This window comes from Ammospiza nelsoni, chromosome Z, assembly GCF_027579445.1.
Source record: "Ammospiza nelsoni isolate bAmmNel1 chromosome Z, bAmmNel1.pri, whole genome shotgun sequence".
Classification (NCBI taxonomy): domain Eukaryota; kingdom Metazoa; phylum Chordata; class Aves; order Passeriformes; family Passerellidae; genus Ammospiza; species Ammospiza nelsoni.
The window spans coordinates 68,259,676-68,281,991 of NC_080669.1; the positions used below are offsets into that span (position 1 = coordinate 68,259,676).

Sequence of the window (22,316 nt, forward strand, 5' to 3'; positions counted from 1 at the left end):
CATCCTGTCATGTCTTTCACAATGCATTAAAAAAACAAACAACCTGACATTTATAGCCTAACTAAGACTGAAATGGTAGTGAGCCAGTGCCCTAATATCTCCTCCACTCACAGGTGAGCTGCCTTGGGTTATGCAGTGCCAGGACTGCAGGCACTCTCCCCTTCACAAGGGCTGAATCAGCACTTTTGTACCATGTTTACAGACAATAAAAGTTCTGTGTACTTGTGCGTTACAGCCACAGCCTTACCAAATACAGTAACTAGCACTCATCTTCAGAGTGGCATTCAGGAGTCACAGATGGCTCTCTATGTTTTGTGAAGGCACTTGTCAGCAAAGACTTCAGGGTTGCCTCAGGTATTAAGTACACACATTCCTCCTGTTTACCCAGGCCTCTATGCTCCCAGGAATGGGACGGATGGTGCAAATCCATCTAAAAAGCACCTTGCAGGATGAGCCGAGCTGGTGGTGCTGGAAGGCTGATGGAAAAGGATTTGCCATGATGAATGACTCCTTTAACAGAGTCAGCCTTAGGTTAGCAACAAGAAAAGTACTTCCTTCATTTGAAAGTCTTGCTGTTTTCTCAGTCTTTATTTCAATGTTTAGTTGTCTGGGGAGAAACGAGGCATTTCCATGAACTCCCTTTTGTGTGGAAAACAGAAGGGAGGAAGACAAGAAAACACATTATAGGGTAGAGAAGCTTGGAGTCAAGGCAGCAGCATTTTTATAGTCCTCACCACCACAAACCTGGATTGATGTGGTGACTTGGTAAGATGTTGACTTATGCAACCATTCCCACAGATGTACTATTGCATTCATTTTGGGCCCCTGAATGTAGCTAGACTTGCTGACCTCAAACTGAGCTTTTAGATAGGATAAACAAGTTGCTGTGCCAGTGTACATATCAAGTCTGGAATTTGAAAAGTCATTGAGACAATAAACATGATGCTAAGTTTACAGATTCACTTTTTCAAGCAAAATCACACTTCAGTCTATATTAAGAAAGCTCTCTTTTCAGTCAAAAATGTGGAGCTGTATATAAACATACAGTTGCACAACTGCTGTGCCTATTTTGTATTTAGATTAAATGGCAAGTTAGTAGATCCTGGTAGATTTTCTGGATTCCTTTCACTAAATTCCCACCATTTACATTTGTTTGTCTTTTCTAAGTTAAGATTTTAAAATGCAAATATAGCAAAATATGCAATCAAGCTCTGAGGAAGGATGCCAGTTACAATTCAAAAAGTTTGCTTCTAATGAACAGAAAAACAGGTGTTCAAGAGGGAAAAAAGGCAGTTTCACATAATTCTACAGTTTATTAAACTTTGCAGTAATTTCAAACTGCAGTGAACATTATAACAAATGAAAAGAGGGATACTAGAGTCATATTACTATGTGTCTCAGAATATAAAACAAGCATAGGAATCTTTCATACACCAGGAACAGTTTGCAAAAAAATTAGTAAGAATTAGTAGTAATTATATTCTTTTTTGTATTAGTTGGTTTGGGGTGTTTTAACTGTATACTCTGGCCTTAAACAGTAAACAGTGCTGTCTTACTAGTTTGGATTTAGGATGCAGTGTTTATTTACACAGAGATTTTGTAAGCTATGCAAAGAAACAAACAAATAATGAAATGAATCTTTCACATGAGTTTGAGACCACTCTTTTGGCACCAACTTACTTTTAGACAAAGAACGCATTTTAATCAATTTCAGAACACATAAATTTCTTTCAGTCGCTCCTTAGTTTATTAATTTTAGTATCATTAGCCTTCCATGTAAATACTTCTTTCCAAAACTAAAGAGAAAAACAGACTCAGAAACCTGATTATTGGGATCTCTAAAACACATAGTTTACAGGCTGCAATCAAATTAGATTAGCAGCACATGTAGGTTATTTTGATTTTTAGATCTGCTAAAGAAAATAAAAAGTAATCTATTGATGATCTCAAGTGAATGAAGTCTGATATAAATATTTACCCGCTGCACATTTTTAGGTGCTCATTGAGCAATCAAAAAAACCCAAAAAATTAAATGCTACAAGTCTGTACTAAATTACAAGGTCATAACTATTACTACATAGGGGCATTTTAGGTCATTTATTCTATCTCTTATTGATCACAGATCTTCATAGCAGCTTAAAAACAGTAATTTCCCAGTAGATTACCTATATATTGCCCTTTATTCTTTTCAAGAACAAAACTGGAATCAACACATTTCTTTGCATTGAAGCCAGTGTTCTAACACAGACCAGCCTGATGCACTCAGTACATGAACTCAGCACCATGAACTCAATCTCAGATGTCTGCAGAAGGTTCCCACAGAAGACCCTAAAACCATCATGATATAAGAATTGGGAGTCACTTCTGAGGGATGCGTAGGTACTTATTTTCCAATGGTAGCAGAGGAATTTGAAAGTCCTTTGGAATTTGAAAAAATGAGGTTCAAGGGCCAAGACATTGGTGACTGAGATGGCCATCTCCTGTTTTTCACTATGGAAATCGAGCTGCAGATCCATTACTTACTCAAATGTGACCTGAATATTGTGATGTCGTGTGTTCTTTAAATGGCATTGTTAATTTGGTTATAAAAGACAGTTATTTACTGTTAGGGAAATGGTTTAACCCTCTGTACCCCTGTTAAAGTCCCTCAGAATGGTTTCTCCCTAAGTTGTTTATCCCATTTTTCCCACCACTGAGTTGTCCCTCAAGGTGACTGATTCCCTGCTCCTCCTCTTATGGCCTTATGTGCCTGTGTCAATCCTCATGGTGCTGCCCACTAACCCCTGTCTGTAATCCTGACCACCCCCCTTTCTTTCGAGAATATTGCGTCAATTACCCTTAGTTCGCTCCACGGCTTCCTTCCTCCCCTGTACAATCCTCATTGGTTCTGCCTTGTCTAGTACTCTTCCCCTTACCTTTGATTATTGGTTGCTTTGTGTTTCCACCCCTTAGGCCCACTCCCCTTATAAGAACCTCCCCAGACCCCTGCTCCCTGGCGCTCGGCTCTGGATCTGTCTTGGGGTAAAGCTTTCTTGGCACCCATGCATGTGTCCACTATCTCGTTCCTTCTCCTTGGGACCGCGTAGCCAGCACCTGCCTGTGTCCCCCATGCCGCAGCAGCACCACTGCATGGGCAGTCTCAGGGAGAGAGCCTGGAGTGCCACTCGTGCGGCTCCCTCCAGTCGCGTGACGGGCACCTGGCCAGCATCTCTCCGCCCCTGTGGCCGCAGTGCGAGCCACAGAAAATTTCATCTCAGTGCTCTGTACAGTGTGTCAAAAAGGGCCATTGAACTGAACCAAACAGGCCCTTTGTTGGAAATTTTTTAAATGGTTACACAGGTTTGTCAGTCTTTGATGTGAGGGAAGAAAATTTTGCTTCAGTAAATACTAATTCAAAAATACATTTTCACTCATTTGAGCATATTTAAACACAAAACCCTTGTTAAAAACAAAAGAAATGTTACTGCATCACATTCCCATCACAACTGGGAAAGAATTTAAAATAACAAATAGTGAAATAGCGAGGATAAATAAAGCTTTGCATCCTTTCTGAGAAAAAGAATAGTTACTGATAGCATTAGAAACAGTATTAAATAACTTCACTCTAGGCATAAAGGAATAAATTACATTGCTTTTTACTTCACATCTAAGAAACACACTGCTTAACTTTTTAGAATTTGGGTGACAAGTTGATCTTAACAAAAGGCAACAGAACAAAGACAAGAAATTGTCCTTCCTCTTCTGCCTCCCACCCAGACAGGGTCATAGGAGGAGGAGAAAAGGTGTAACACCACCAGGTGGGGGACCACTGATCAAGAAATGCTGCCATGTAGAAATTTCCAGACCATTTTATTGCTGGTTTTCAGAAATCTGTTCCTCACTAATCTACCTAAGCAAGGTAAGGGCTGTGATGGTGTTAGTGAAAAGAGGGGGGAGGATTAAAGACAAGCTAAGCTCCTTGCAGGAGCTAAAAGGGATGCTGAGCAGTGGCATGGCGCAGGGGACAAATCATGAGTTAAGGGACAGCCACAGGTGCCCTTCACTGGACCACCTCAGAGCCAGGAGACAGGGAGGAGAGTGTGATGGGCAGCACAGTCGGATCAAAGCTGAGCCTCATATGGGGGAAATGCACACATGAGAAGATATAGCAAGGAGCCTTTGTAAGAGCAGGGCACCAAGTTGCAAAGCCCAGAGTAAAGCAGGGTGACTGCTTAAGGCAAGAAAAAATTAGGACATGAGTGTACTATCTGGCTGTCAGAACCAAAAAAAGGACACATTTTCCTCTCCATTCAGATCCAAAATCAAATAAAATTACCAGTGTATCTTTGAATAAGTACATATTTTCTCAGTAAATTCTGCACACCACAAGCAACCAAATATTTGTTTTCTATCACTTTTATATATTTGCAAAGTGACACAACACAGAAACATAAGCCTTCAATACCTACAAAATAGTTCTTATCTGTGCTACACAGAAGTTGCCTCTTAGTTGGCGAATTTCGGGTAAATAGATAGAAAAGGCCACAGATCTTTTATGGTGTGCGTGCAAACCGAGAGAGAGAAAAGATTCAGGCATGAAAATTCCACCTGATCCTTGATCATGCTGGTTTTATTTAAAACTTCAGAGTTCACTTTTAGTCGTAACAATGGGTCCCCCTAGTGGGTAAAACCATAATTGACGAATTTTGTCCCTCATTTCTCTGAATACAGCTGTCACATTTGATTACCAAGTGGAAGTTGCTGCTTTTAGGAAAGTGAACATGAAAAAACATGGTTAACTTTTGTGCAACTTTTTAAAAACATAATGCACAGCCAGAACGGTATATATTCCTACTGATCTGTCTCATTAAACAATCAAGTAACATCTTGAACGTCTATATTTTAAAACAATATAATATAAATGAATCTTTCCATGAAGATTGCCCTGGGTAGGGTACAAACAATTTTTCAAACAAAAAAAACTGTGTGAGAAAGAAAAATGAATACTGATAACGCCTTTCCAAATCATGAAATTCAGTGTTTTACAGAGAAATTAATTGGATGCTGTTAGCACTGCAACTGCTTTTATAAATGTGGCAGCCATTATAATTAATTAACTCACAAAGCTCTAGACATCAGCACCTATTTTATTAACTGAAGAGGTCTTCATTAAAACAGTGGGATTATGGTTTGCTCTTTTAGGAGTACTGGGGAAGTAACTAACTTCCAATGGGGGCTGAATAACTGAACTGTTGCCTTTTTTAATGTCCTTTTAAGGGTGGCCCACTATGATCTACATCTAACTAGTATTTTTTACTGATTTCATTTAATTGGGTCGTTTGGATGTGATTTTTTTTATTTACATATATAGCTATCAAAAATACCATACAGACATTTTACTACTTTCCTTTTCAGGTACAGCACACTACTCTTGTTTAAACCTCTATGTAGCTCTGCTTTTCATTTACCAGGAGAGCACAAATTGGCTGGGCTTTGGACTTTTTTAACCCCATTACAAATGTGTTAAGATAGATATTTTTATTTTAAGAGTTTTCAAAACTCATTTTTCAATGGCAACTGTTCCTGAATATAATTCTTTCTTTTCCTACATTTTCACTTACAGTTGGGACATTCACTCTGCTGCAATGTCTCTGACTCCAGCAGAGGAATGGGAAGAGTGCCTGCCAACACCTGGGAAATTTAATTCTTCCTTGAAATTCATTTAAGTACTTTTTTATAAGTGGTTTTCAAACTAGTAAAGGCTAAAAGGTGGAAAATACAACCTCCACCACCGATACGCTTATATGTCATTTCAAAAAGACCTACATATGGAAATTTCCCGCTTATGTATTCTGAGAGCTGTCACTTCTGACTGCTGGTAATTGCCAATGTGTTGCGTTTGCTTAGCAACAGTTTTGCAGTAGATGTGCCATTTGTGCAATCATAAAAGTAAGACACTTGCACATTCTCTAGAAGTATATGATGTTTCTACTGATTTTGTGCCAATATGTGTAATATCTTAGTAAGGGTGTCTGAATAGATTTGTCCAGATATTTCCCTTGCTGTCCCTTAGGGAAGCACCAAAGACACAGTCCCACCTTTTCTCTCTGTAGAATAGTTTTTCTTTCTTTACTTAAAAATAGGAACATTCTAAGCATCCCTACAGACTTACATCCGTGGTAACTAGAGAAAGTGAGTTATACAAACGTTTTCCCAGCACGAGTTGGTAACTTCCTTAACCTATTGACTTAATTGAAAGGTCGAAGAAAACACAGCTCTTGCTTCAGTCAGGTTCCTCGTGCATTAAGGCAGGTTACAGTCACAACCATTTACTGCTTAATAGAGGACCCAGTCCAACCAAAACAAATAAAGGGTTGCTTATATAAGTGTGTCTTGGTTTATTATCCCATCCCACTTAGGGGGTTTTTGATCTGTTTTGTGCCCGGGGCAGCTGCTGTAGCCACCCCACCACCTCCCCCGCGGTTTATTATGCTGTTTGTGTAGGGGTTTTTTGGTTGGTTGGGGGGGGGGTGGGGGGTCTTTCTGCTTGGTTTTTGTTGTTTTTGTTTGTTGGTTGGTTTTGGTTTTTTTCCATTTGCGCTGTGAATGACTTTGCCGGCTTGGCTTCTTTGGCTGCTCTGCTGTGGGAAGCCCCGAGCCAGTGCGTGCCCCCCCAGGACCCCGGGACTCCCTCGTTTCCCGCTGGGGGCTGCCCGCCCCGCAGGGCGCAGACCCAGGCCGCAGAAAGCCCGGGGAGCCTCGCTGCTGCGCTCGGCAGCCGGGCTGCCGCTTCCCGCCTCCCGCCCTGCCTCTGCCGGGAGTTTTGCTGCACTACAGCTCTTCACCCCCTTCCGCCATCCAGCTTGCAGCTGTGGCGTTTCTGCTGCCGCTTGCTTGCTACCTGCGGGTGAGGCCGTCCTGCCTTTCCAGCTTGCTTCTCCTGAAATTCCTGCTGCAGCTCTTTCTGCTATCCACAGGGGCAGAGTGGTCAGCTGCCCCTTGGGGTTCGTAAAGGAAGCTACTTCTCCATCCCTTCTGCCAGCTGTCTCGGCTATGACCCTGTGAGAGACGTTTGACGCGCGCCTACAGCGCCACCTGCAGCCGCGGGGGAATCACCGCACCCGCCCGGCCTAGCTGGGGAGACGCCAGCGCCCCTGCCGGCTGCGAGCGGAACTGCACCAAGGGGGAAATTGCCTGACAGCCAACAACGGCTGTTGTTGGGTCTCTGGGGGTAAGGTTCTGCAAATTCAATATCTAGCATTTATTAATTTCTTTTTTCTTTTTTTTAACAAAAAAGGGTTTTTTTCACTTTCACCCCCTGGTATCCATTCTTCTCACTGGCAGAAGAAAAGAGAGTTATTGAAGCCCTTTCTCTTTAGAGGAAATGGTAATTCCAGGGTGTTTTCTCCTGAAATTTGTCTCAACAGAGCAGCGCATCCATCAGATAGGAGTCCACAAAAAACCTCCAACTGTGTAAGGGGTTATGAGCAACTACAAGCAATCTGTGGGGCAAATGGATTTGATGCAATTGTCCTCATCCTCTGTTCTTGTGTAATTTGTGGTAAAAACTACTGCTAACAAAGTTTACTTTGTAATATTCCTGAACGGCACATAGGCTGCAAAACTTTCTTAGGCTAGGGGTTTAACAATTGAAGGATTTCTGAATGCTCTGCTTCATGGCTTAACCACCACATAATCTCCAACAATGCCAGTCACATCTTCCTGAGCTGCAGCCACAGTGCAGGAAGAGAAGCTGTATCCATGAGTTCTGCTATGAACTAGAGAGACCAAATACAAAGAGATCAACACGGACCCTCTGCTTTGGGCTGCCTTTCCTCTCATGCAGGCCTGTGGCTTAGCTTTAGAGATGAGAGCCAGCTGTGTCCCTTCCCAGTGGCTCTGTGCTCATCCCTCCTGTCACAAACTGCCTCTTTGGCCTCTGCTCTGTTGCCAGACAAGCTGTCAGTTTCCCTTTTCCTCTTTGCCAAGTTCCAACAGCACAGTTAAGCACAGCTCTGTTGTACATGGTAAATTCAAGCACAACAGGAAAACACTCAAGACGTTTCTCAGTTCAAGCAGAGCCTTCACATGATACAGCACACGAAACCTTAACATTGGTCTGTTGGTGACTTAAATGTGTCATGGAAACTTTCACATGAATAAACACAAACCAAATATGATTGATGTCACAAACCTAGTACATAAAAGACAACTCTAAAATAAGCCAGTAGAGTAGTATTTGGTGTACACTGCATTCCAGCATGGTATTTTTATTAAATTTGAAACATCTCAACTTCCTCAAAGTTATATGTGATTAATTAGGGATTAATTATTGATATTTGGCATAGTTATAAACAATTGTTACTACAAGATCTTAAAAAGAGCTTCCAGTGATTTCAGTGCAATAGATTACAACATTTCCTAAGCTGCCATTTTTAACTTCCACCACACATCACTGTCCTCCATAGCAGAGGTGACAGAGGAACATCTGTCCCTGGTACTCCAAGCCAGACCTTGTTCATTTAACACTAACCCACTTTTGCAAATCTAGAAATAAGGGACACATTCAACAGTACACCTATTGCATATATAGTGATGACTGCTGACCCTTGGCAGTATTCTACAACAGAGACGATAAAATGTTCCACCAAATTACTTGCTTCCTCTATGATATCAGGCAAAGTAAAACAAGAAAAAACTGGCAATCTGTACCCTATGATACACCAAGAGAACTATGAAAAAAGTACCAGCATAGATGTGAACCCCATGAAGCACAGAGAATTAAATGCAGCATTAATGCTGGGCCAAGCTGACAGCTGCAAATTTAGAGATTATATCTTACAGTGCTCTGGTCTTTGATCTGACACAATTATTGTGAGGTTGGTGAACACCAAGGAAAGTCATCAGGAATTGCAACAATCCCAGTACACAAAACTGTGAGATCAACAGGCAGCAGTACAGAACAAGCGCTGTTACGAAATGCAAAAATCTCCAGAACAATGAAACGAGGAAAAAAAGTAAGAGTTACTTACTGTCACTTACAAGACCTCTCTCCAGGTCACTGACCTCTGTTTATGGAGCCTTATACTATTGTTACCTGGCCCCTAACAAATGCTGCCATGTCTGCAAGAACAAAGTAAGGTTTACCAAGTATATTGCAAAAGCTAGAAATGAGGCCTCAATTCAGAAGACACTAAGTACATCTTACTGGAAGAGTTCCACATAATAAGTGGTCATCTATCAAAAAATAAGTACCAGCCATCTACAGAGATGGTACCATCCCCCTAAAGACCACTGCAGCATGTTAGAACACGTGGCACATTTAAAAGGTAGGGTTTTCAAGGAAAAAGTTTTTTGAAGACTGTGAACAGACCTTTCCAGTTCTTTATCACTTTGATTGTCTGCAGAAACTAAAAGTGTCCCTGAAATAGTTTACAAAAAAAAAAAAAAATTAAAAGCAAAGTCAGAAGCTACTGAACTGGACAATTCTCATACTCATCCTAGAAAATACTTGTGAAGAGCCATCCATAGGCTCAGTCCCAAACACTGAACCTTTTCCCCTAAACATTCACCTCTCAAACAAATCTTCTAAGATTGCAAAATACAGGTGAGGAGTTGTGGGGGTTTGTTGCAGGTTTTTTAAAATACGTTTTCTATTTCACGTGGGGTGTTTTTGGTATTAGATTCTAAAGCATACTACTTGGCTTGCAGGAAGTTTGCCACTGTCATTGTCTCCACAACTATCAGAACTGTGGATACTGGAGAGATAATTACTCTGACATCGGAGTGATTTAAGCATGTTTGAAATCATGCATAGTTGTGTGTCACTTGTTATAGTACAGGGGTAACAGAGTTAATAAATGGCATCTTTGAAGATGTATATGCTTGCCCATTTAATGTTGCTGTTCATCTAAAAGAACAGAAGGAAAAGCTTATAAATGAAAAATGAAAAAAACCACATTTTCTCTGATTCATTGCCCCTTCCAGTAAAGCTCAGATTGAACTACAATAATAACACTTTCAAGTAGTAGTAAAGAATGTTTTATTAAAATGGAAGTTTTTCAAACCTTATGTATCAAAACTAAGGCCACAACTAATGCTAACACAAACTCAAGAACCTCAAAAGGTTCTTATATGATACAATTTAGAAATCTGAGACAAGGCTATTTTACAAAGTTACTCAAACATTCTGAAATGCAGCATTACTTACTTGTTTTAAAATATTACATCAATTATCCTATTGATAATATTTAATGATACAAAGTACTGAATTATCAGTGCATATAACCCGTTTTTATTTTGGTTCTGTGACAACTAACTTTCTGCATCACTCCAGCTACCAAAATAAATGAAAGTACAAAACATTGTAATGGAAGTTGCCAACAACTCCTCCCTTTTGTGGTCAGGTAATTTTTTTTCTTCTAATGCTAAATATCTCCAGTCATAATAGCAATAAACTCTTCTTGATTGACTGCAAAAAAAAAAAAAAAAAAAGGAAAATCATTAGACAAACAGCAATAAACCTTAAAATAAAATATCTGTACTTTAAGTAAAGGCATCTCTGTTAGTATTTGTTGCATCTGATCCATTACTGTAAGTGTTTACAAATTTGCTTCTAGAACAAGGGTTTTGCACAGGTTTTTTTCATGAAACATGGAACCAGAATGCAACATTATGTGGAATATTAAACCCAGAATCTAGCTCACTTATAATCACTTATATTATTTCTAATTATAAAAGTAAAAAATATTCTAGAAGTGAAATACGATCGAAAAAGAATCTCCGAGAACCATATGTAAGATGGCTATGCAAAATAATATTATTTTAAAGGTCTATAAAAATGTTAAGAATGGTACCTAAATTTTATTAAGTAAATACTTCTCAAGCAACAATACCTTAGTCAGTTATGACTGAATTCAGTTTTATTCTTAAAATCATAATTCAAAACATTTACATCCAACTTACCATCACAGATCAAACAATGCTATTCCTGTCTCCCCATTCTATAACACTTACAAAATACAAAACAAATTTTAAGTTTGTTTAGCAATTATTCCATAAATTCGATAGATTTAAAATGGACATTTGATGAGCCTTTCCCCATCTGAACTTTCTTCATTCTTCATTTATAACTAACAGAAATTTTACACAAATGCACTTTAAGAAATTAAGTCATAATAATACATTCATTAGCATTCATCAATTATTTTGCTGTAGTTATACCTGAGGTACTGACCTTACTCATATGTTAAAACAGTAAAACAGTGAACATGTTCACTCTGCAACTAATTACTGTAACTGGGGAATGATTAGAGTAAGATGGTGGTATGGAAAAGACAAGACACATACAAAGCCCTGGCAATTATCCATCCCAGCCAACATGCTCAAGCTATTCCTAAACAAAGCACTGCAAAGAAGGAACTACGTTCACAGCTAGAAGAATATTAAAGAAATTCAACTACGTTAAAGAATAAAAAAATAAAAAACCCTAAACAAGTCCTGCTGTGATGTATGTAAAAAAAACAGGAAACAATTATATTTAGTCTACCTTGGGGCCCTATGCTCTGAAACACCAGTCCATCACATAGCTACATCTAGTCCTACGACACAAAAATGCTGTCACTGTATGACTTTAAAAGCACTTCCACAGCTTTTATCACAGTAACATACTAACAAAACAAATTCAAGCATCGTCTCAAAAATATTCTCTGGTTTACAACATCCTTGAAATCATGCTTCAAAATGGAAATATAACACTGTAATGACAAATTTTGGAACATTCAAGGAAACTTCAAAAAGCAGTGTAGTTACAATTCCAAGTAAGCAAAGTAATTCCACTAAGTCCCCTTTAGATACAGCATCTGTTCATGAGTTAAGCACCACGAAAGCAGAAGCACTGTTTTTTCATGGCACCAGATTTCCCTCAATTCCATGACGTAAGTAATCATAAAAGAACAAACTAGAATCACAACTAATAGAAAGAGAACATTGACTTAGAATCTTGAGTGTTAAAGGTGCATATTTTTTCAGAGGTGGGTTTGGGTACTTGTCTTAATGTTGTGCCAAAAATCTGAGACATGAGACTGAACAGTGTTTCCACACAAGATGATCAAAATTGCATGAACTGACACCATGGAGTTTTTCAAGTTAGTTGTGCTCAAAACCAGAAGGAATTATTAAACCCAGGAATACCAAAGTAAGATTATTTACGTAATTAGGGGAGACAAAAATACATCAAATATACTTTCTCTTACAGAAATGTGTAGTACTGTACTCTACCAGTAAAGCTCAGTGGGTCTACTGTGAATATAAGGGTTCATGTAACCTGAGTACCATACCAGATACCTTATTTCACTGTGAGCAAAACAATCTCTCAAATGTAATACAGTGTTTAAACCAAAAGTGGTACTGTTCCTGTATTTGATATATCAATAAAAAATGCTAACAATTAACAGTTTGAAATTTTTTTGGAGAGCAGGAGAAGAAGGAGAATTAGATGACAGCAAGATTTTGCCACATTTGCCAGGTGTTTGAAGACAAATGAAATTGTGATTCACAGAATAATTAACTTTCTCAGAATGAATCTTGAAAAGCTAAGCACAGCCTCAGTTTTCTTTAAGGAAGAAAAAACCACACAGAACTTTAAGGATAACAAAAATTACGAACATTATACTGTCACTCTTCCATATTCAATCTTCTGCTTGATTGCTCTAACAAAGACAATGAATGGATGATTGAATAAGAGAAAACTGAGCGACTTAGTCACAGCTGATCAATCTGATTTAAAAAAATGACACAAAATAATGACTCAATAACCCTCCTGAAAGAAACTAATAGTATATGTTCCATATGTAGTACCCCAATAGCAATGTGACAAAAGAACATTGATCCACAATTCTGACATCTCATTTGGCAGCTCCAGGAGTTAAACACATGACAAAACATATTTGACAAAGAGTTATAATTTCACTCACCTCTACAGCTATGACTTCCAAAAATAACACCTACATTGAATAGCATAGAAGACTATCTGTTAAAAGGCTGACAACACAATTTTTTCCATTAGTATATGTGTGTTTTGAGCCCATCGTATGCCCGCAAGCACAAATATCATTGCCTCAGGAAAAACTGATGACCTGCTAGTGAAATCTAAGATATGAGTCATCACCCTCTAAGAATGGTGCTTGATGGACTGATACAAGTCTTTATGTGCAAGATCTTAAGTGAGTGATCCTCGAAATTCAAGTATTAAGGCTTCTAATGTAAAAATAAGGTTGTTTTGAAGATAATGAAAAACTTTCAAGTTTCAGTTTTCACAGTGATTTAACAGGCATAGTATCAAACTTGATTTGTTAATTCATTCTTTATCTACCTAGTAAGTCCCTTCTGCAGCCTACTCTGTATGGACATTGTCAGTTGCAGAGCCATTTTTCATACTATGCTTTTCAGCACTCCAAGGCTCAGAAGTATGTTCAGGAGTCATGCAAGCTGATCCTACATAGACCCAGGCTACTTCCAGCATGATTTATTCGCTTAATGCTCCATAACCAGTGCTGAAACCACAACAATGACACATTGCCACTTAAAATATATTGAGTAAGTGACCAAAAAACTCTCTCAGCACTTTACTGCTTTTACTGATTAATAAGGAAATAAAAATGTAATGTAGATACACAGAATCTCTCTTACTTCTACCTTCAACTACACTTTCACCCATCTTTTAAATATACATTGGCTGAATAAGAGTTGGTGGTGAATCAATTCCAGGATTAGTAGCTGTCAAAAGCAATCGTCTGCATTATTTGTAAACTAAATTATGCTTAAGATGAAAGTAATCTAGAAGGAAATGAAAGAGAACATTTTCACAACAAAATAACAACTAAAAAGATAACAAAATTAAGAACAAGATGACATGGTGTTGTATTTGCCAACACATACTTTCTCCATCTCCATCCTTATCAAATTCTTCAATCATAGCTCGCAGTTCTTCATCAGACATATTTTCACCCAATTCTCTAGCAACCCGGCGCAGGTTTCTCAGACTTATTTTACCAGAGTCATCATCATCAAACAGTTTGAATGCCTTGAGTATTTCTTCTTGAGGATCTCTGTCCAGTATCCAATCTGTCACTGCAAAAAGGATACTTAAGTTAGACTGAAAAATTCAAAAAGGTAAACTCAGAATGACCTTTGCAAACTAGGACAGTATGAAGAACACACATCTGATTTCACCTCTTCTTACATTTCTATAGAATTCAATGTGTGTATTTGTTTGGCTGTTGCCTGACCTCTCTTTCTCACCTCTGTTTTCCCGAGTTGAGCTCCTCTTGGGGACATAACTGCTGCAGTAGAAAGCTGCATGGCAGTTCAGTCACACTTTCCACACATTTTCCAATAGGAATTTAAAGTATATGCAAGATGCCTCTCTTTCAAAATTCCAAATTTTCCGAAAAAACACCATCAACGCTTTTAGATGAAGGTGCGAATTTTTTTTACTTTACATGTTTTCATCAGGAGAGAATTTTGAGCTGGGGAGAACACCGAAACAGTAAGTTCTGCACAGAACCTCTCTTTTAAAAATAAAACCACACTAACACAAAAAGCTCCCATAACCAACCAACTGATCACTTCCCGGCCCCCCAACCTGAAAACAAAAAAAGACTAAGCACAGGGGCTATGAAGAGGATGTTGCTATGAATTACAAGATGTTTATTCTGAAAGGATTCTTCAACCTTTATTATTCTTTTCAAGACAACCATTTGTCAGTTTCTGCAACAGAAAATACAAACTTGCCTGGTGAAATATGAAGCAATTGCTTCAGAGTAACCAACAACAATTTATCTCTACATCTTTGGACCTAGGAGGCTTGTATTGCAGGGCTAGTCTTGTATTATCAAGCCCTTAAAATCACATCAACGCTGTTTGCACAGAAAGAACCACTTACCATCTGCTCCTAAATGCAGATGGAATAGCTGCTCTTAGCTATCTTGAGAGGAAAGAATTTTTCATGCTTATACAAGCCAACTACAGCAATCAAGTTTATTTATCTGCAGATTTACCCTAAATTTAAATATTTTCTTTTAAAACAACAGTGCTGCAAGACAGTATTACACAATTTGAAAAGTGCTACTTTTTGTTGCAAAAAGACAACTGAAAAATAATAAAATGTCTTTAAATACAAAAGTATACAAGACAAAATATAATTGCATCTTTATTATTTCAGTTGAACATAAAATTAAGAGAAATTGATGGCTCAAGAATTGCTTACCTATATTCAGCTGCTCTTCACAGTTAATGTCTCAATAAGCTATTTTATCTTACTCCCCAGTCTTTCTGTGAGAAGTGATATCATATTTAATGCTGTGTCAGTCATATGGCACCACAGCAATACGCTACTTCAACTCAAGTTTTCCAACAGGTTCAATCCCCTTCTAAGTATATACTGTACTTTCTACAAGAATTTCCTGGCTTCTTGCAGCACTTAATAACTCTTGATATTGACAGCCAGGACAGAACAAGAAAACAATGAACATGACTGGGCATCGGGAATATAAAAAGTAATTGCATGGTAATTACAGTATATTCATTTTATATAATATTACATAATATAAGATGCAATTTTAAGACTAGTGTTACTATCAAATCAATACACTAATTTTCATCCTAATACTTCCACACAGACTTTATAAATCAGAAAAGACCCAAAAATAATGTTCTCTAACTTGGAATATAACTATAAAAATATTACTTGTCAAATAATTAAATGCTGCCATATTTCAATCACTAATTCTTTTGATACATTAAGATGATTGCTATTTGTAGCCAAGAGCAAGTACTGGGGATTTGGGTGTTTTGTTCCATAAAATCTCCAGAAAAAAAATACCTTGAAGAAATGGACTATCATGACCATAATGAACTATAATGGACATAATAAGCTAGAAATATAAACCCACACAGGTTGTTTTTTGGTAAACATAAATTGTATGCAAAAGCATAAATTATGCATAACAAAATCCCCTAAAATCTTTAAAGAAACATCAAGTCTTAAAATTCTGCAGATCACCCCAAACTCAAAGTACATGAAATTTCACAATATGCAAATTTCAGATGAAAGACACAACTAGTGCTCCTGGCTCTATCAGCAGTTGAAAATTCTTGTACAATATTTAAAATCTACTTCAATTTCTTTAATCTTTTTTCTATATGAAGTCTGTAGTTTGCTTATCTGTGTATGCATTCCTTCTCATGAAATTCAACGCCAAATACCTTTTCCACAGCGAACAGGACAAGAACATCTACACTTTAAACTAGCATTTATTCCTCTGTTTAAACTAGAAAGAGTTTGAAAGAGATTGATACCCTACTTCCTTTTATACTGTAGCTATCATTCATCTCTATGTATCAAATCAAGAATTCAGCAAACAAATATTTATCTTCCTTTACTACTGACCTATATTAAACAAAATAATAAATGAAATCTCCCACTTCTGTTTCTTAACTAATTGAAAAAGCTCACAAAGTACAGCTTTGAAATTGTACTCACTATTATAGGCTAAATATCTCTAGAGATAGAAACACAATCAAACACATACCAACTTCATTAAAATCTTCAAAAGTGATCTTGCCTGTTGATTCGCGATCATAATCTTTAAGTATTTTCAGGACATCAGCTTTTTTCACATCAAAACCCAAGGCTCTCATTGCCACCTTTTGGAATAAAATGGAAGTGCAGTCATAGATAAGGACTAAAATAAACATTTAATAGGTTTTCCTTTTAATTTCAATTATTACCTTCTTTCCAAGAGAGAAAGAGCATATCAATGGTTTAGTAACAATAAATAAATAAAAATAAAAGAGCTTGGGATATTAAAACCATTTAGAACTACTATTAGGAAATGGAACATCCAGTTACAGTGAGAAAAAAAAAAAAAAACCTTTGCATTTTCAGGGATTTTACAGACTGGACCAAATCCATCTCAGGACAAGTAAATTTATTCCTCATCTCTAAAACCATATCAAAATCTTATCTTAAAACAAAACTGGAAGTCATTCTGCAAATTGTATGCAAGTGTGTGTTCATGGATTTACAGGTCCTACAAGACTTTTAACTGCTTTTCTAGTCAACCACAGAAGCCAACCTGCATTTTACTTTTCCATTAGTGTAGAAGTCCACATTTAGTTTCCCATTTCACCTCAGAAGGCAATTGCTCAGCACACAGCACCCTAACTTCCTCCAAACTGATGAATACAGGCTAACCACATATGGAAAACCACTGAAGTAATTATTCAAAATATGCTGATTTTTTGCAGGAGACAAGTAGTTTTCTTCTTTATGTGTTTCTGCTCTTTCACAGTATAAGCTTCAGGGTGACAATATTTGATTAGGCAGCTAAGAAAGAGCTTTTCAAGTAATGCTGACAGCTGGGAATTCAAAGCATACCATAACCACGAAAAGCATAACGGTAACCAAGAGAATGCCCAGTACAACTCTAGTCACAGTGACTTCCAGCAAAGATAAAGTAAGTAAACTGTGAAATAAAGAGAAGGGAATTGTTCTACCTAACGCACTCCTGTAGCAGCAAATTAAGTATAAATAGGACTTTTCTCCTTCAAATTACTTGGTAGAATCACACTATAGAGCCAATACACTGAAGTAGGCATGCTTTAAAAAAAAACCTCACTCTACGTGACTGAAACACTGGCCTCTCCAAAGCTACTTTTTGTTCTTGATGTCTTAATTAGAATAAAAATGGATAAAAGATTTAAGGCGAATTTAGTGAACCCCATTTACTACTCTGTAGACTTTCTGTGGGAGGCCTTTCCTAGAAAGACATCCGAAACTCCATCTGCTAATAGCTATCATAAGGAGCATCCTTCTTTGGGAAGGGTAACTACTGAACCTCCCTCGAAAAGCACACCTTATTCCTACAAATCATAGCCTTTCTTTTGAAAAACAGAGGTAAGCTTTGGTTTGTAGTCAACAGTTTTACAAATTTAATTTACATCTTTTACTTACACATCTGAAACCAACACCAAGCTTTAAGTTATACAGTGTTTTAAAAAGAATCAAACAGTTTTTCAAGAGTTCTTCCCTCTGTCCAAGCTTATCCTTGGACAGTTTTTCCATCTGTCCAAGCTTATCCCAGGTCAACAATTATACCAGGGTTATTTAGAATGCTATTGCACATGAAGTATATAAAGTGGGAAGAAAAGCTGATTCTTACACCAACAGAATATTTCCCATTTTTTCTTTATTTTTTCCTTTGCTCCTTTAACCCAGCAACACATCTTGAAGGAAGTTTTTAAAGATATAGCCAGGATCTTAAGAATTCACTATGGAACAGATATATTATCAGCTATAAAACTGCTTAAATGAAACTTCTACCTTTAATTCATGATAATTTATCGCTCTATCCTTGTCTGTATCAAACAATTCAAAGGCATCTTTAATTTCTTGCTTCTGTTCCTCAGTCAGCTCTCTTCTCTTCTTCTTCTTAGTTTTGTCTACTGAGAGCTCATTCCTATATAAAGAAAAAGAAACGTAGTGTAACAGATTTCTACTGGGAAGATGCCACTGTAGATAACCTTTTCCTCCAATAAGAAACTCACCATAATTTTAGGAATCACTACCTTACCTAGTCAGTATTTTCCCAGCTTGTATTCCCAGTTTAAAATAACATCAGAAATAGACAATTACCTTGTGAAATCTGAATGACATCTCCCGGCTCCCACCCAAAATAAAACAAGCAGAGGCATTTTTGTTAATAAGCAGCAAGAATAACAACAACAAAAAAAGAGGGCAGAAAAATTACCAGTGAAAAAGGCTTCTTGCGGTTACAAACTAGATTAGCAGTTGAAATTATACAACTCATGAAAACAGTTCGTTTCTACACTGTAGCTTAAAAAGAAGTGAAATAAATTTGGGGACTGACGGGCCAGTGGAAGCCAAACTAGGCCAGAGAGTCTGGCTACTAATGCTAGCATTAGGTGCTACAAATCGGCTTTGTTGCCTGTAACAGTTGTTAGATAAATAATACTTGCAGGATTTTTTAAAATCCTTTAGATCCCACACATACACATTGTTTTGAAGATATTTTGCTCTGTTTTGGTATATACAAAAGAGAAAAGCCCTCCAAATCAGCAAATCTTGCTCAAAGACAGCCCCCTTTTCTTTGGCTAGTCTAGGAATAAGCTTATGCTTTTAGAGGAGCATAATAAAAGGACAAGAGACAATAGCTACAAAATTTAAGGGAAAGAGCTGCAGCTGGAGGAGAAACAGCAGCTGGATCTAAGGGAAAACATTTTCCCAGTGCATATGGTGACATGTTAGAACAGTTCCACTGGGAAGGAGTCTCCATCATCAGAAAATTTTTTAACCTGACTATAAAAGGCTCATCATCCTCAGCCAGCTTTATGTAGAAGGTGCTGTGATCAGGAAGCTGGACTAGATGACTTCTGTAAGTCCTTCCTAACCTAAATTACTGTATAAATTATGTTATATTCTCAGGAATATTTTTTTATTCTCATTTGTCCTTTTGCACTAGAAGCAGAATGAGTGCTGGGTCACGTAGTGTAGAATGCATAAAGATTACTAATCAGAAAACTGCCTGATTAATTTTCTAAATCCCCTCTAATAAGCTACTTTATACCCTTCATTGTTGACAATTTGCTAATTTTAATCAAATCCTAAGCTTAAACACTTATCTAGCTTTTAACAACCACTGAAGGAAAAATCCCAAATACAGACAAGAAAAGTGTAAGCTGCAGAAGCTGAACCTGCTTCAAACCACAATACTCTCAAAGAGTAAGATGTCTTTAACAGACCAACTGAGACAGTAAGATTTCACACAGGCTCTGGATTACTACAGCTCTTGAAAGGACTAAAATAACTCAGAGCTGGCTACGTAATTAGGGTAGTTCAGAGCTAGGGAGCCCAGATTTTGTGAGCTACGATGAAGAAATCAATTTGTAAATCTGAAGGCAGATTAATACCAAACTCTTCTGAAAAAGCAATCTGAGTACTTAAGTATTCATTTAGTGCTTAGCATAAAATAATTAATCAAAAGAAAAAGCAGTATTCAAATACAAGCAGCTCAGTGCCACTTCTGCAACTACTTTAACCATAGTAAGCATGAAGTTCTTAGACTTGAAAATTAAGGATAACAGTTGCCATGAAAGCGTATTAATTACACTTGAAGACAAGTATTTGAAGCCAGGCTCCTTTATGCAATCGCTACTAAATCAGAATTTATAAACAAAATAAAGCCGAGCCATTTAACTTTACGCCTATTCACAGGCCTTTTGAAAGCACATCAGACAACCCAGAAGCGAACCTCTCAAGGCCAGACGCGCCGGACCCTTCCCTCTTAAGGCAGAGAGACGGGCCCGACGCGCCCCCGGCCGCGACAAAGGGATCAGATGTGACCGGCTGGAGGCCGGGGATGACCCAGGCCCCGCCACGGCCTGACGCGCCCCACCTTCCGCCAACAGCTCCCGAACGGGGGACGGCCCTGAGGGATCCCCACCCGCGCTCCCGAGCGGGGGAAGCAGGAAACGCCGCGCTCGTACCGACCTGAGGGCCAGGCTCATCGTGCCGCTGCCGGGCAGCCGGGTCCGGCTAACGCGCCCCTCCCTCTGCACGGCCCGGCCGCGTCCGAGCCCCAGCAACGCCGCGCGCCTGCCCTGCACGACGCCGCTCAAGCCACGCCCCCAACAATCACCTATGTCTGATTGGCCGAGGGTCGATAAACTCCCGCCTTCGAGTCCTAGGCGCTCTGCTATTGGCTGACATGGTGCCACTCAGGGCGGAAGGGGCGGTCCCTGCTCTGAGCTGGCGATGGCTCCTGGCGGCGCCGTCGGCCGCTCGGCCGTTTCTGCTGCGAAACGGGCAAGATGAGAAAGTTTTCCTAAGGAAGGATGTTTCTTGATGTTTGATCTTGATTTTCAAGCCTAATCAACAAGAAAGGAGATTTAATCCTTGAAACAGATAGACGCTACAAAGCAAGCTTAAAGTGATGTCCAGGCGTTATAAAGAAAAATCTTTTGTTGGAATTTCCTTGTTAAGGTCTAGCGCACGACGTGTTTCAATGATGTCAGACAAACAATTCAGAATTTCTTGGCCACAAGGACATTTGGCAGAACCCCCAAAATACGGAAGGAATTATTAAAGGCAACTCAGCAACTGTGCTGAATCAGCTTCAGCAGACCACATACCAAGCCGCCCACCGACTCAAGGACTGGGCGTGTGGACTAATTAGCATGAGAAGTAAGAGAATAATTAACAACAGACGATGGGATAATAATTAATAATAGAACTATGTAACCTGAAGCCAATGAACATTAATGCATTTGTTTGCTAAAATGTGTAAATACTAAAGAGTTGATAGTTTGCATGCTTGATTCATGGAATACCATGCAGCACCCAGGCTTGTGCAACTCTGAAATAAATAATCCATGTCTCCCTCAAGTATGTAATTATTAGCTTGTTGCACACTGGGTAACAAATCTGATTTTTGTGGTCAACACTTTTACTGGCCTTGCTGCAGCCTGGCTGCGTGGTGGCTGTGTCAGAACTCTCTGTAGGCCCAGGGCCTGCTCGCTCCGACTGCTGGAGGTGCAGTCGGCTGTGGAGGTGCCCACAGAAGCGGCTTTTATAGAAGCTTTTCTGGCATTTGTACAGATTTTGCCTCACTAAAATTTTGATTGAAAGCAATATGTACTGTGGGGAGACTGAAGACCTTAATGTGTAGTTCCAGTTATCACTGACAGTAATGTTTTTGTGTCTTGCAAAACAGTCAGTGAATCAACATTACATATCTGTGTGGAGAAATGTGTGAAAAGTGCTGCCTCAATGCTCTGATCTGTGGCAAAGTAATTGTCAATGTGCCTTGCTTCAAAAACAAGAGCTGTTTCATAACTAGCTTTGACAACATATTACAGTGTTACTAACTGGACCATGGTGATATTCAGATCCTTGCTAATACTATGTTATGCAGTCTGGCTAGATAGACTGAAAATTCTTAGGCAATGAAAAATACCTTCAGGTGTTTCAGTCCTGACAGCATGTCTTGGAGATATTTTACACCTGTGTTTCCAGTAATAAACTTTTACTGTATTTACACTGACTACAGAGAGTTGAAGATGTAGAGTTTGGCTTGCTCAAGATACATTTTTCCTGAACAAACTCAAGCAGACATGAAACTTATTTTGCTGTCTATTCATATTATGCCTGGTCTACAGATCAAATAGGCATGGGCAAGAGGTTTGTAATTGATCTCTGTTTACAGATGGTAGCTTTGTGACTAAAAGCATTAATTACTGGCAGGTTTGACCCCCAA

At 38.6% G+C, this 22,316-nt stretch overlaps 1 protein-coding gene across 2 annotated transcripts; it reads right to left on the minus strand.

Annotated features, from left to right (window-relative positions):
- Positions 1-10,004: 10,004 nt before the first annotated feature.
- On the minus strand, positions 10,005-20,679 carry CETN3 (centrin 3). 2 transcript variants are annotated; one of them, XM_059492766.1, is made up of 5 exons: positions 20,552-20,679; positions 18,365-18,500; positions 16,572-16,686; positions 13,918-14,109; positions 10,005-10,450 (listed from the first exon to the last, which is right to left on the minus strand). In XM_059492766.1, exons 1-5 carry the CDS (start codon positions 20,566-20,568, stop codon positions 10,407-10,409), a joined length of 504 nt encoding a protein of 167 aa, XP_059348749.1. In that variant the 5' UTR covers positions 20,569-20,679; the 3' UTR covers positions 10,005-10,406. The 2 variants fall into 2 exon arrangements, with proteins under 2 accessions (XP_059348749.1, XP_059348748.1); XM_059492765.1 differs by lacking the exon at positions 10,005-10,450 and having other exon boundaries at positions 10,461-14,109.
- Positions 20,680-22,316: the final 1,637 nt, after the last annotated feature.

Excerpts from the sequence above, each read along its gene's own strand:
- CETN3 (XM_059492765.1), bottom strand. Across the intron at positions 16,687-18,364 it reads TAAATTATCATGAATTAAAG|GTGGCAATGAGAGCCTTGGG; the intron begins GTAGAAGTTTCA and ends TTATTCCAAAAG. Across the intron at positions 14,110-16,571 it reads TGAAGATTTTAATGAAGTTG|TGACAGATTGGATACTGGAC; the intron begins GTATGTGTTTGA and ends TCCTTTTTGCAG.